This window comes from Netta rufina, assembly GCF_964035555.1.
Source record: "Netta rufina genome assembly, chromosome: Z".
Taxonomy (NCBI): domain Eukaryota; kingdom Metazoa; phylum Chordata; class Aves; order Anseriformes; family Anatidae; genus Netta; species Netta rufina.
Genome location: NC_140126.1, coordinates 32,895,344 through 32,909,179, shown reverse-complemented (window position 1 = coordinate 32,909,179; position 13,836 = coordinate 32,895,344). Strand labels below are relative to the sequence as shown.

The 13,836-nt window shown below is 37.8% G+C and overlaps 1 protein-coding gene across 1 annotated transcript in view; it reads left to right on the top strand.

Moving 5' to 3' along the window:
- MLLT3 (MLLT3 super elongation complex subunit) overlaps positions 1–13,836 on the top strand; it is a gene marked incomplete at its 3' end in the record, with an annotated part of 138,199 nt that overhangs the window by 111,118 nt on the left and 13,245 nt on the right. Inside the window, exons 6-8 of the mRNA XM_084305161.1 lie at positions 5,098–5,176; positions 10,118–10,250; positions 11,860–11,959. Of these exons, the coding sequence (XP_084161287.1) occupies positions 5,098–5,176; positions 10,118–10,250; positions 11,860–11,959 (312 nt within the window). The remainder of the gene's footprint in view (positions 1–5,097; positions 5,177–10,117; positions 10,251–11,859; positions 11,960–13,836) is intronic.

Genomic DNA, 13,836 nt, shown 5'->3' with positions numbered 1-13,836 from the left:
AGACTTTCTTTTTTTTTTTTCTTATCTAAAACCCATTTATCGCTTTTGTGCCCAGCTGGCTTCTGAGAGCTTTGTGAGTAGAGTGTGTGGAAGTTTTTAAAGGAAAACTAAAAGAGTTGTAAAGTCAAACTCCCAGAAAATCAATACCTGAATATTGCATGTTGGCTTAGTTTGGCCTTTCCACATCTACAAGAGTACATAAGCACAGTCATCATTCTCTCTCCACAAGGCTTTTGTACCACTGAGTTTACAAGATACAGAAAATTAATTGAAATAGTAATTTACTTAGCATATCTTTATCTTCCCATTTTTTCTTTTGTTTGGATGTTTTTTCTTTAATGCATAATTCAGACTTTTCACACCATACAGAGCTGTTAACTTCCCCTTGTTGTGCTGCTCACACTATATTAATGCTTCAGAAATACTTATGTCCTTTCACAAACTTCTAGGGAAATGTGGTCCAGATTTTAGTTCCAATTTTGAGATGGCAAAGACTTTATGTAAGCCTGTCTTTGACACCAGTGCCTTCACCTTTAGAACAGTGTTCTCATTCTTCTTGGTAGAGGGTCAATTTAATTAATAAACAAATTACCAATTGTTAAAAAAAAAATTGTTTGAAACAAGACCGTAAATAATTATGACAGCTAATTGCATCAATAACCTAAGTCACATTTTCTGCCAAATGACTGTTTTAACTGGTAAAAAAATCCTCAAGAAAATACACATCTGTTTGCATTTGTATTTGTTGTAATTAATAAAAAGTAATCCAGAAACTATACATCCATATGCATTTGCATTTAGGCACATATATTTTTTAAGTGAATAATATGCTAATATCAATAAAGGTTCAGCTGTTATGTAAGCTGTATGTTAGTTTTTGTTGTGAGAGAGAACCATTTTAGTTCCCCACACCTCTCAAAAATAAATTATATGGCATTTCCTGTTAAAATTTTGCATCTTCTTAGTTTTAAACTACTTTTCTCAATATTTTGTTATTGCTTTAACATCGTAGTTAGGAATAATTTTTTCCACTTCTGTAAGAAAAGGTTCATTTAATTTAATTTTATTTTTTTGCTCAGTACTTCTGTTCATGCCCCGTCTCTGTGAGCTTGCAGTCTGTAAGCTAACTTTCTCCAGTGGTTAAAAAGGAGCAGTTTTACCCTGCCTTGTAGGTTAATTGCCAATGCAGCTGCTGGAGCCACGATGTGGTGGCACAGAATTTGGCAGGGTGCAGGCTGCTCAGTTCTGATTTCGAGCATTGAGGACGTGGAAGTGGTGTCTTCCCATGGCAGAGGCAGACATGGTCTCTTGGTGGTTGAGGTGGGGTTGTTCTCTGTGTTCGCTGAGCTACAGATGGGTTGGATTTCTCTCCTGAAAGCCAAAGTGGTGGTTGATGACAGGGCACTTCAGAACAGAAGTTTTAAGTACAGGACTCCTGTTAGAAGAAGGCTTGTCCTATGGCACACGTTCCTTCTTCCTGAGAAGCTAACTTCTGGCAAAGTGGAAGTAGAAAAATACCCAACTATAAGCGGTTTTAAGTGGGTAGACTTTTCAGTACGTACAGCACAGGGAAACCTCAATCTTTAGACTGTTGTGCCTAAAACCAGGAAATATGCAGGCTAGCTGATAGGAAGTGGGATACTACTGCAGCACTTTAATTTTATTTCAGGAAATAATACACTAGGTTCCTTTAATGGTGGTTCAGGGGAAGGTATGAAAAGCGCTCGTCACCCACATGCAGATGTTTTCTATTTTTCAGTGTAAGGAGCTTAAAATGATGGGGTTTATTTTTTCATTTTGCTACATGACTCCAACCAACCATGAAGTATTATGCAAACAGCTCTCTTTTATGCCATGTCATAAACGGGTGAGATTACCTGAATATTGTTTCTAGTTTGAGAATAAATTGTTGTACTACTTACAGAAAACGAAGAAGAGAGAGCTTGTAATGGACAGAAGGCAAGTGAACTGATCAAAACCTCAGTACCTTTTCAGGCAAAACCAGAGCTGGGGAGAAGTCCCTTTTCTTGGTGAACAGTTTCAAAACACAGAATCCCTCAGAAAGGAGTAATAAAGCAGCCAGCGTCTCCTGTGCATCAGTGCAAGAGCAGTAAAACGAAATAGACTGAGCACAATAACTTGTATCAGGTCATTGCACTAATGAACAGTTTGGGCCCAAATCTCATTAGATTGTCTGCAGGAAGAGAAAACTAGTAAAACAAGAAAAGGACATACGAGAGAAGGTCTTTGCTGGTCCTGTCTTAGGCTTCTATTGTTGAAGGGCACCCTTTTAGCTAATTTCAGACCCATTAAAAAAAACTACTTGGTGATTAGTAACCAGTGGATAAGAGTAGAAAGCCCAAGTGAATAAAGCCATAAATATCTAAGTCCTTGGGATAACAGCCTGTAAAGCTGTCAAAAAGCATTGCTTAAGTGACAAAAGATAGCCTCTGTTAACAAGGAGCTGTAGTGCTATAGGCACTAATCCATATTCATATATGGAAGGCATATTTTAGTTCCCTCTAAAAGTCAAGTCGTTTCTGTTAATAATGTTTGTTCTTATGTTAAAAGCATCTGTTTGCTCCGTCCTTCGAGTGGGTTTGCACTTCAGGTTTCTCAGAGCAGAAAAAAATGCTTCATTTTCTGTAGTTAACACTTCTAACATTTATGCAAATCCGTATTTCTTGGAATAAATGTTCAGGTAGGGCAGTTTAAGGAAGTAATAGTTCCAAGTGGCATTAAAACCCCCTTTTAAACAAGTAGAGATGACTATTTGCGCTTCATTGGGAGTTTCTGTGGCCTCTTACAGTGCAGTTCCCTCCTATATGCATTCATAACCATCCCTGCTTGTGATCCTTTTTCTTAAGTTAATACTGGAAGAAAGTTTTGAAATGGAGGAATTTCACTGATATTTGCATGCCTTATGCTATGAACAAGATCAGTCCTTTCCCCTTTTTTCTTGTTTCGTTTTTTTAAAGTGGCTCAAAAGGAAAATGAAGTTTTACTAGTAAATATCTCTGCAGCTATGTGTTTTATTTATTTTTACAGTTTTAGCACTTCTTCAAGTTATTTTAAGTTGAATATGATAGCATAGTGTTTGGATTTTTATTAAAGGAATGGATTTTACATAATCTACTGTTGGTGTGGACATTAATAAAGGAAAAAATATGTTTAATGGAAATCTGTTGTCAGCTAGTAATTTTGCTGCAGAAAGCAGAAAGTGAGAGATAAGCCAGATGTCTATGGGTAACCTACAGCTGGAAGACTGAAATTAGTTTCCAAAATGGTAATGTCTTTAAAGTTTGCATTGATTTTTGTTCTTTAGCAGTACAGTCTGTATCATGTCATCAGATTTATTTTACAGCTAAAATCAGAAAATCAGTCAGTAAAAAAAGATGGTTTTGCAGAAAATTCAGAACATTTTTTTTAGAGAACTACTTTGCTTTTTTGAAGTAGTGCCAGGCAATGCTGCCATATCTTCAAAAAAGTTCCCATCCTGTGAACCATGTTAGAATTGCACTTGTTAGTCAGAAGGGGATTTTATTGTTCGTTGGGTTGGGTTTCCCTGCAGAAGGTTGGTTCACATGTATCCAGTTTGTATATACCCATACAGTCATGTCCAGAATTTATATTTTGACTGTGTTTGTGAGAACTGTGTTCATTCCAGGAGAGCAGATGTCAGTGGTGTTTTTCTCAAACGTTCTGTTGCCCAGATAGGCATCTTTCAGTGTGAGAAAAGGCGGTGAAAGGCCGTAAATCTGCCTGCTCATTATGAAAAGCAACAATAGATTGTTTTATGGAGAAAAGGCAACTGTTGGGCTTACTTACTGATGTGCATGAAAACTCTTAAGTTTTACAATTAATGGATATTACTGCTGTGATTTTTGACAAGGATTTTAGTTCCAGATAAATCTCAAGAGTTACTATACGGGCAAGGAGAGTCAGAGAACTTCCATTAGCCTGTTTAACATGTCACAGTAATGAAGTCATATGAAGTTTAAAGATTAAACAGGTTTTATTTTTAGTAGTAGATTTTTAGAACATTGCTACGTAACTTACATTTTCACCAGTCTTTCCATGTGGATGCTTCCTGTTTTGTGTTCTCTGTTGGCATTCCCTATACCCACGTACGAGATTTGTTCTTGTCTCATATACACAGCTGTGTGTGCAAGTGCATACCAACAACCCCACACTGAAAGCCACCAACCTTAAGATAACACAAGGAAGTCTGTAGAGGCACACGATCTGGCAGCAGGAGGCGAGAATTCTCAGTGCAATGCTCATAAGCCATAGGCAGTGTGGGAAAATGTATATAGAATTGAGTCTAGATGAAGTAATAGGCCTTTCTAAGAAATGTTACAGAATTTTAGAGAGAAATATGTACTTTTTAAACAGCAGTAGAAAACAGTGCATTATAACTGCTTGATAAATAGTGTAAACTGATGTTAACAACTCTGTTTTGTATAGAAAACCAGCCTTGGGATAGAAAACTAAATCTGTGGGTTCAGAATAAAATGTGTAAAATAATGGAGTCTTTCTGGTTTAGTCTATAGGACCTCACTATGTAAGGAAAATATTGTGATATTAAGAAATTTAGAAGTTACAGCAAAGAAAAATTATTCTAAACACTCATCTTAAAACTTATTTTCTAGGGATGGGGAAAGAAAACTGCTTAGAGTTTTCTGGCATTTAGCTTGATCTTCTCTTGTCTTTTCTCTCTGTATTCCACTAAATCATTTTTAATTTGGAAAATGTTGCAACCACAGTATGGCAAGGACAGAGTAGCCTTAGGTCCATTCTCTTATAAAGATATTTAGGCTTACATGTTGAATAGCCTTTCAAACATGGTATCTTCTTGTTGAGAAACTGACTTTAATAAAGCATGTACATGATATAGTGTACATGTATGTTGAGTGCATAGCAATTTGAATGTTTGCCTTGCTGGCACTTGGAGATCTGAGAGTATTTTCTGTTCAGTAGTTTTCTTCACAGCATGCCTTAAACAGTAGCCGAAAGAGTTGTAGGCAAAAAAAAATAAAAAATAAAAAATGTTTATTACAATGTTATTTATTTTCTTTTTTTTTTTTTTCTTTTGAGTCTGAACAGCCCAGTCCTGCGAGTTCCAGCTCCAGTTCCAGCTCCAGTTTTACACCATCTCAAAACAGCAGACAACAAGGTACCCAGGAAGGAAAAGAAATTGAAAGAAATGTGTGAAATGAAGGGGCCAATACAAACAACTGATGGCATCTCGTTATCACATTTCTGCTGACTTTACAGCCTGTTCACTGTTTTGCTTTAGAGACTTTTGCTCAGGTGTTTGCAGATCTGACTGTAAGGGCAGTATAAAAGGGGAGATGATGTGTGTCTGAGAAAACTGCATGAAGGCTATTTGTCCTAAAGCACCAGATGACATGCCAGTCAATTAACATGCTAAATTCCAGAGAGCTTCTGTTCTTGAGGCTGTCCTTTTGCAGGTTTGCGTCATATGGCACCTATGTGCCATCTGGAGCCCTGCTCAGGCTGGCATTGCTTCCAATGGGAAGTGCATAAATGTGTGTATGAGGATTCCTCCCCCCCCCCCAGGGATCATGATCTTCCTGTGCTATGGGGAAGTTTTCAGCGCATGCCAGCTTCCCTTTGGAAACATAGCAGGGGAAGAAAATGGTTAGATTTTAAGTTGACATTAAGTTTACATTTTGGTTTTCTGGCCAATAATTATGATTTATTCAGAACTCAATCAAGAAATGCAATTTTCTTCCCAGGGAGCTTGCCAAAGCAGGTTTTCTATAAATCAGTTGAGATTCATTCTACACAATCTATTAAACTACTTAGTTCCTGCTTGGCAATTTTCCCCGGGTTGTAAGGTTTTACAACTGATACATTCTTAATCAGCTTTTGTTTTGTTCTTTAGATCCGGAAGCATTAAAAAAGTAGCTGTTGACTAATTAATATTGCATTTGTTTTATCCTTTTTTATTCCTCAATGGTAGACTTGCTTTTAAGGTTATGAAAATACATTAGTTACCTCAGGCAGAAAGTTTTTACAAAGGTCTATGTATTATACATGCCTGTCCCTCTGCCTTTCTGGAGGTGAGTGGTACTGATTTTATAGCATGTTCTGGAAGCGTTACTACAGGTGAAAGAAAGCAAGAGTTGAAGTGAACTGTGGTTGATGGCTGATTTCAGGCATTTGATTTCTAACTAAAGTTAAACAAAAACCTATCTTGTTGAAACCACATTTCTGCACTTATGAAAACCTCATTAGTGGTGTGAGCTGTCATTACAAGCCAACAGATTTGGATACCTGTTCCTGTATTCCTGTTATGTTACCTTCTTTATGTTGGGCAAAAACATGTTGATGTGGTGTTTTCTTCTGAACAAACTGGATCCATCTATTTCTCCTGGGTCGTATGTAAGACAAACCACAGACTGTCTTTCAGTTCTTTACCTTCTCAAGCACAAGTGGGAGATTTTCCTTCTGGTGTGAAAAATGTTTAAGTGGTATATACCTCTCCTCTTTCTTGTCAAGTAAATAGTGATTCTTGCTACTTTCTGGGACTTTTTGTTAACTAACAGCATCTGCTGTGCCCAGGTTGTGCATTTGTATGTAATAAGGGATGAAGCACTGGCCATACTGTGGTATATTTGCATTGTATATGTTGTGTTCTGGTCAGAACCCATGCTTTATTTCCTAACTAAATGTTTCCTGCAAGGGCCGTTGCTCTTTTTCCTTTGTCTTCAGGATCAAGTGCTCACTCAAGTGTCAGAACCACCACAGGATGAACTTTCTTCACCTCTTTTCAGATAAACATTGGGCTAACTGAAGTTTTCTCAAGTTCTTTCGCCCTCAGGGCTTACTCTGAGTTTTCTGTTTCCTTGCCAAGAACATTTTCTCTTGGGCAACTCCTAGTTTTCAGTTTCTCCTGAGCCACTCTGACCCTCTAGGAGAGGACAACTTCTCTAACCTTTAAAAAAACATTGTCATGAAATTTTAAGTTAAGTATTAGCAAGGAGCAGAGTACTAACAGTAACATGACTACCAAAAAGGCCTAAAAATTAATGCATTGTGGATTGTTAAGAAGGTCCACTGAAGAAGTCAGCCAGCTTAGTTACAAAACACCTGTTCAGAGTTGCAGACATGGTCTCCCATTCCATGAAAGCATGTCTGAATGTCAGATTATTGACTGCTTGTAGGGCTGTCAGCCATGGATGCATGTCAGGAGTCCACGTTCATTTTTCTCCAAGAAGGAAGTATCAGCCTGTTGCGAGCTTGAGATACGGCTGTCTGATTGTACCTGAAGATAGCAAGGGAGAAGATAAAATGTCCCTCTGCTGTACTTGGAAAAAGGATGTAGGCAAGGATACCAAGTTAGGTTAAACTTGGAAGAGCAGCCTATGTAGAGAGCATGAGGAGAGTGTGCTGTTTTTCATTTTTCTTCTATTTAAAAATAAAATCAAGGATTGAATGACTTGCAACCTACTGCCAGCATAGCTACCGTTTTCCATATTTTTTAGTTATGTGCTGATCTTTTATGCAAGATCAGTTATTCATGTCACACTAAATTTCATTACAAAATTAGTTTGGGGTTGATTTTACCTTCCTTGTCATTGTCCTTTTCTTCGGCTTTTTCATTAAGAGCATGATCATGCTTTCCTTTCATCTATCTTTTTATCTGGTCTTTTCTGTAATTTTTTTCCTGCCTGTACTTTGTGGTGAGGAGACAAATGCATTCTTGTGAGCTGGCTTTGGTCTATGGAGTTGAGCAGAATGTCTCTGCTCTCAGTGCAGACAGAGAAAGACTACAGTTTTCAGTAGGACTGCTAAAGTTGTTAGTATCTTTGCCTAGTAAGGAAACTAGCCTTTCTAGTGTAAAGCTAGACTGTGGAAATACCCACGTATTTATCTCTTTATCTCTCTTAAAATGTGGATTTATTTTTCATATATCTGTAATTTAATTCTCTTTTCTAACCCTTTACCTCAATTTATTTAGTCCCCTATTTGTTGTTTCTCATTGGCGTGTCTCCCATGTCACGAGCCAAGCCTATCAGAAAGAATATTTTGCAAAATGGGCAGATTCTTCCTTCATCCCTGTGCCGATGCTCCTACGAGTGCCCTCTCTCCTCCGTATCAAAGGAAATAAGGTCGCTACTCCTATGAAAACCCAATTTGGGAGCCCTTTCCTGAGAGGAAAGAGTTTGAATGGTTAGATAGTCAGACAGACTCCAACTTAGCATTTGACAATGGCTGAGCATGGTCTGCCTGGTACTAAAACAGAAGCAGAAAAGGAAACACAAATCAGCTGCTTCTGCAGATCAGCAGTGGTTGTACGGACAAGAAGTCTGCATAACTCGCCTTTCCTTGCGGCCTGTGCAAGTGTCTGGCCCACCAGAAGTTTGCTGAGTGGCACCATCTTGGCCTGTTGCCACCCAAACTCAAGGGGTGCAAATAGATAAAGGAAACCACAGATCTGAACCTTCCCACCCTGCCCAACTTAGGAAATTTCTTGGGCAGCTTTAGCAATAAATCATTCTCAACAGTGGCTTTGAAGTCACTTGCGCAAAACAGGTCAAAATGCCTGTGACCAGGGCCTTGCCAGGTCTGGGGTAATCCACGGGGCTGCTCTTCCTGTCAGGGGAACACCCTCCCTGTTAGGGATATGGGCAGGCAGAGGTCTACCTTCTCTTTTGGCTGTGACCAAGGAGGCTGTAGCGAGTTGGGAATTGGTCTCTTCTTCCACGTGCCTGGTGACAGGACGAGGGGGAATGGGCTAAAGTTGAGCCAGGGGAGTTTTAGGTTAGATGTTAGGAAGAACTTCTTTACCGAAAGGGTTGTTAGACATTGGAACAGGCTGCCCAGGGAAGTGGTGGAGTCACCATCCCTGGAGGTCTTTAAAAGACGCTTAGATGTAGAGCTTAGGGATATGGTTTAGTGGGGACTGTTAGTGTTAGGCCAGAGGTTGGACTCGATGATCTTGAGGTCTCTTCCAACGTACAAATTCTGTGATTCTGTGATTCTGTGACTCTTTCCCATTAGCAAATACAGAGTTCTCGCTTTGGAGAGCACTGAGGCCTACTTCATTAACAGTGGTCCTTGGTGGTTCATGTGCTGAGGGAATTACAGAAACCTGATAGTAACTGCGGATCTTGCAGCCATCATTGTTGCTTTTGCTAGCAGTTTTGTATCTCAGATGTGCTGTACTTCAGAATTTAATGCCCTATGGCATCAACTTTGCTTCCTTTGCTCTTCTAAGCTGCTTTTGCCCATTGTTCTTTCAAGCAATGGCAGTTTTCCCAGATATGTTAAACATGTTATTTTTTCTGTAACTGTCTTTTACAGCGAAATGAATTGAGTAAAGTCGAACTAAAATCCTAAATTGAATTTCTTACAGTTTTATGAGCAAGTCAAGCTCCATGTTTTATATTAATTGTGGAAAAGAGGGTGATATTGTGTGGAATCGATGCATTGTTTACATACAAACATTGGCAAAGTGCTTACTTGACCTGAAATTGACCTTGAAACACAAGGAACAGCTAAATTTAAATGTATCAAAAATGGGAAAACAAAGACTGCCTTGACCAGTACAAGTAACAGTCAGAATGATTTATTAGATGCTGCTTCTCAATACATGAATTAACACAACAAATGTACTGTTACCAGTAGGCCCCTGTAGATCTGTACTGGTGTATAATACACTTTGAGAAAGCAAGAAAAGCTAAAGCCCAGCAAAGTGAAAGAATCTTGCTTCTGATAATAATACAGTAATACTACATTTCTCCTAAATTAGAACATGCACAGAGAATGCTAGTCATGACAGTATTTTATTTACTTCAGCTATGTTCCAGGGGGCCAGACCTGCAAACACTTGAACACAAGTCACTTCACTGTCATAAGTAAGTCTATTGAAGCTTACTGCGTTGCTCATGTAAATAAATGATTAATTAATAAGTGCCAACAGCATAAGCCCCTAGTGTGTTACTTCATTTGTTTAATATTTGACACGCCCCTCCCAACACCATGCTGGGAGGGTAGCTTTCTGTAATATGCAAAGTTTGATGTTTTGCCTTGAACACTGCAAAGTGAACTTCATTTGGGTATTTTATTGTTTCTGTTGTTTCAGGTCCACTGAGGTCTATAATGAAAGATCTGCATTCAGATGATAATGAAGATGAATCAGATGAAGCAGATGAGAATGACAATGATTCTGAATTGGAACGACCTGTAAATACACGAGGAGGAAGCAGGAGTCGCAGGTGAGTGTCTAGTGATTGAAGATAGCCTGGTGGCCAAAATAATTTGCTTGTTAACAATGGGGTGAGTTCTAATTTTCTTAAAGAGTGATGAGTAGCAAATGGATAGATAATTCAGACTTATTTTTAAAAGATGTGCATATAAAGGTGTTTCTCCTAAGAACTATCAGATTTAGCCATTCCCAATATAAACTATTTCTATTCTGAACCACATGGTTATGATGAGCCACATTCATCTGACTTTCCTTGATTTCATGCCATTGTGACTTCAGGGAGCAGTCATAATTACTCGCTAGCATAAAAGAGATAAAATTAAGTCCTTTAATTGCTGGATGAGCTATTCCGTACATGGCATCTCATTTTCAAGATCTTTCTGCTTATGAGCTTTAGTTTAGGTTGTTAAATAGGATCAGAATCAACAAAGTGGAATTCCAAGCTATTTTTGCACTGCATATAGTAAACAAGAAGTAAAATTGCAGACAGAAGGTAAAGCAAGTATCAGTCACTACTTTTTAAAAATGGTTCTGCTTCCTAGCTGCATCCTCAAGAGGGCATTCCAAAATTCAACTGTTCTTCAGGCAGCTTGAAGCTCTATCTGCATCTTATTGAAGGTTATGGAAAACCTGAAGCACAGACTGCCTCAAACCTTTTTATAGTGGGTTATTTATCTGATCTGAAAGGTTTTGCTTGTTCTACAATTTGTTAGTGTGTAGCACTGAGTGCCTCTATCAGCAACCGCTTAAATGGGAAGGTGATAAGAAAGTGTAAGTGAACATCAGCTGCTTCCCTGGTGCACTTTTGCAGCTGAAATCATGGAGAAAAAGAGCAGGAAGACCAGCAATTTGAGAATTTGTTCATGTCAATAATTGTGTAAAGGATTCTTAAGATCAACTTGTTTTAAATTTAGAAGTTTTGTTATAGTTTTTAACAAAACATAAGGCTAATATTTCTCTCTAATATATCCTCAATAACTTGTTGTTGTTGTTTTGTTTGTTTATTTGTTTGTTGTCTTCCTGTGAGTAAGTATTCCCTGTTGTTCCTAAGTGAATGAAGGGGGAGACTGACTAGAATATGAGCTTTTTCACGTGGCATTTCTTGTGATACTAAATTTTTAAATTTTAGCCAGGAAAAAAAAGTGTTATTTATGACAAGAAACAAAGAACTTTTCAGTGAATCAAGCTTTTCCAAGCAGGAAGCACAGCTTTTAGAAAGCTTTCAGAAGAGCAGAAAAGTGTCTCTGAAAAACATGTTCCTCCTTTCACATGGCTGAGACACAGACTCACTCGAAAAACGCTAGAAACAGCAGTTTAATTTTCTAAATATTTAATAATTTCCTTAATGTTAGCTTCTGTTAACTGGACAGTGTAATTTCAGCCAAGTGAAGGCAGGCAGTCTTGTTCTCCATGCTACACAGAACTTTTTCCAGATTGCAGCCATGTTTGGAAGCCTCTGCATTACTGAGCAGCACTTTTCCAAGGGACTTTGATTAATGATAGGTTCCTTAGCAAGGGAAGCCAATTCTTGGTGTCCTTCCTCAAAGTATAAACTTGGTTCACCCATGTAAGAAGCTTTTTGACTCACAGCATACACTCTTGCCTCTGTTTTTCCATAGGGTTAGTCTGAGTGATGGCAGTGACAGTGACAGCAGTTCAGCTTCCTCACCACTACATCGTGAACCAGCACCACCTTTACTAAAAACCACCAACAACCAGGTAAAGTCAGGATTCATAAATGCAGGCCTGGCATAGGAGCATGGCTTGCAGCTGGGGAACTTATGTAACTGATTACTTAAATTATTCTGATCACTTAAATGAAATTACTTTGAAAATTAACAAAGGGGATGGGTTGTTGTTTGTTTCTTTGTTTGTTTGTTTTTTTTCAGGAGATGGATAAGTACATGGTTTAGCAAATACTGTAAACTATAATTTTTATCAGTATTTACAGAATACGTCCTTTCCGTATGTATTAACTTTGTAAGGTTAATTGCAAGCTGGCTTTATAACACCAGTTTTACAATTCACAGAGTTTTGGGTTTGTGTTAGCAGTAGACACAGTTCAGATTAATAGGCCTTTTCTCAGGAATTTATTCATTATTCTTGTCCCCTTTCCCTCACCAGTGCTTGACTAGAAGATGCAGTATTTTTAACTTCACTAGAAGACACAGGACTTTACTTCACCAGCAGAAAAAAATGCTCATTCTATATCAATAAAAGCTAACGTTTTATTATTATTTTTGAGGTTGGAAAGTAAGGTAGTTCTGTTTTTTAGTGGAAAAAAATAAATAACCTATAGATACAAAAAGTGGCAAGGAGAAATCAAAATTAGTTACTTCACCCCAGTCACCAATACAGTAAGGCTCTCTAACCATAAAAATTAAACATAAAAGTTGATGTTATTTAAGTAGTTGATTGTCATAATTTATAAAATACATAATTTTTATTTTATTATTTTTATTATTTTATTTCTTCTTTTATTTCAGGGAGCTATAATTGACTCCCAGCATCATTTGTGTCATGCAGAGCACAGTCATGTGATATACTGGGTGGCAAATTCATTCACGTTAGTTAAGTATTTTGGAGGGAAAACTAGGGAGTAGAGTGTGTGCATAGCGAAAAAGGAGGTTCCATGACCAGAAAGCTTTCTTATCTACAACAAATTCTGTAGGCTTTTCTAAGATTACCTGTACATAAGTTTCAAGATTTTTTTAGAGGGATTCTTTCTGGAAATAAACCTTAAAGTTTAAAAGATATAAGCGTAAGAAAAATCAAACATCTATCTGTGCCTTGTTGTTTAAGTAATACATTTACTTCTAAAGACGAAATATCATTTTAAGTGAGTCTCAATAAGCAGCAGTTCACTCAGTCACATTTTTCAAGTTCCTTTCCATTTTAGTAACCTAACAAAAGGTCTGCCTTCACATTTAGATGCTTCAAACAATAGCAGTGAGCTAGCTAAAATCGAATGCCACATTATTTCTGGCATTTTTAAAACTGAGCTGCAAATGAAAAATTTAAGGTATAGTAAGTATTACAAGAGTTCAAATTATATGGAGTGTTTCAAGTTTGTGCTTGGTAGCATATTGCTGCTTGCTAGGATGGTGCTTTTGACTGATGAAATCAGGCTTGTGTAGACTAAGTCCATTTATAGAACTAAGGGGCTAAGAACAAGTTAATATTTCTGTATCAGCATCCTCTGATGTGATTAGTGCTATATCTCATTTAAACAAGAATGCTTAACGTGTTCGATTCCACTTACACATCAACAGCCCTGTAAGAAAGCAGCTTTTTCAAATACAGTGTGTCCTTGCTAAGTTTTTTTCTAAAACAAAGAATTTTCTTTGTTTGAAAACAAGAAAAGCATCTAAAAGCTACTGGATCCATGCCTAGAGGCCTGTTTTTTCAAGACAAGACGTTTTCTTCCACTGGCCTACACTGCAATAACCCCAGGGGTGTTGAATCGAAGAACTGGGATTTTTCTTCTGAAAAGTTTCCTGTTTTGCTTTCTGGCCATGCATCACTCTTGGCTAAATAAAACTTTAGGTAAGGTTAACTCAGATCTGCAGTCGTTTTCCTTTGCAGGGAAGTAGCTG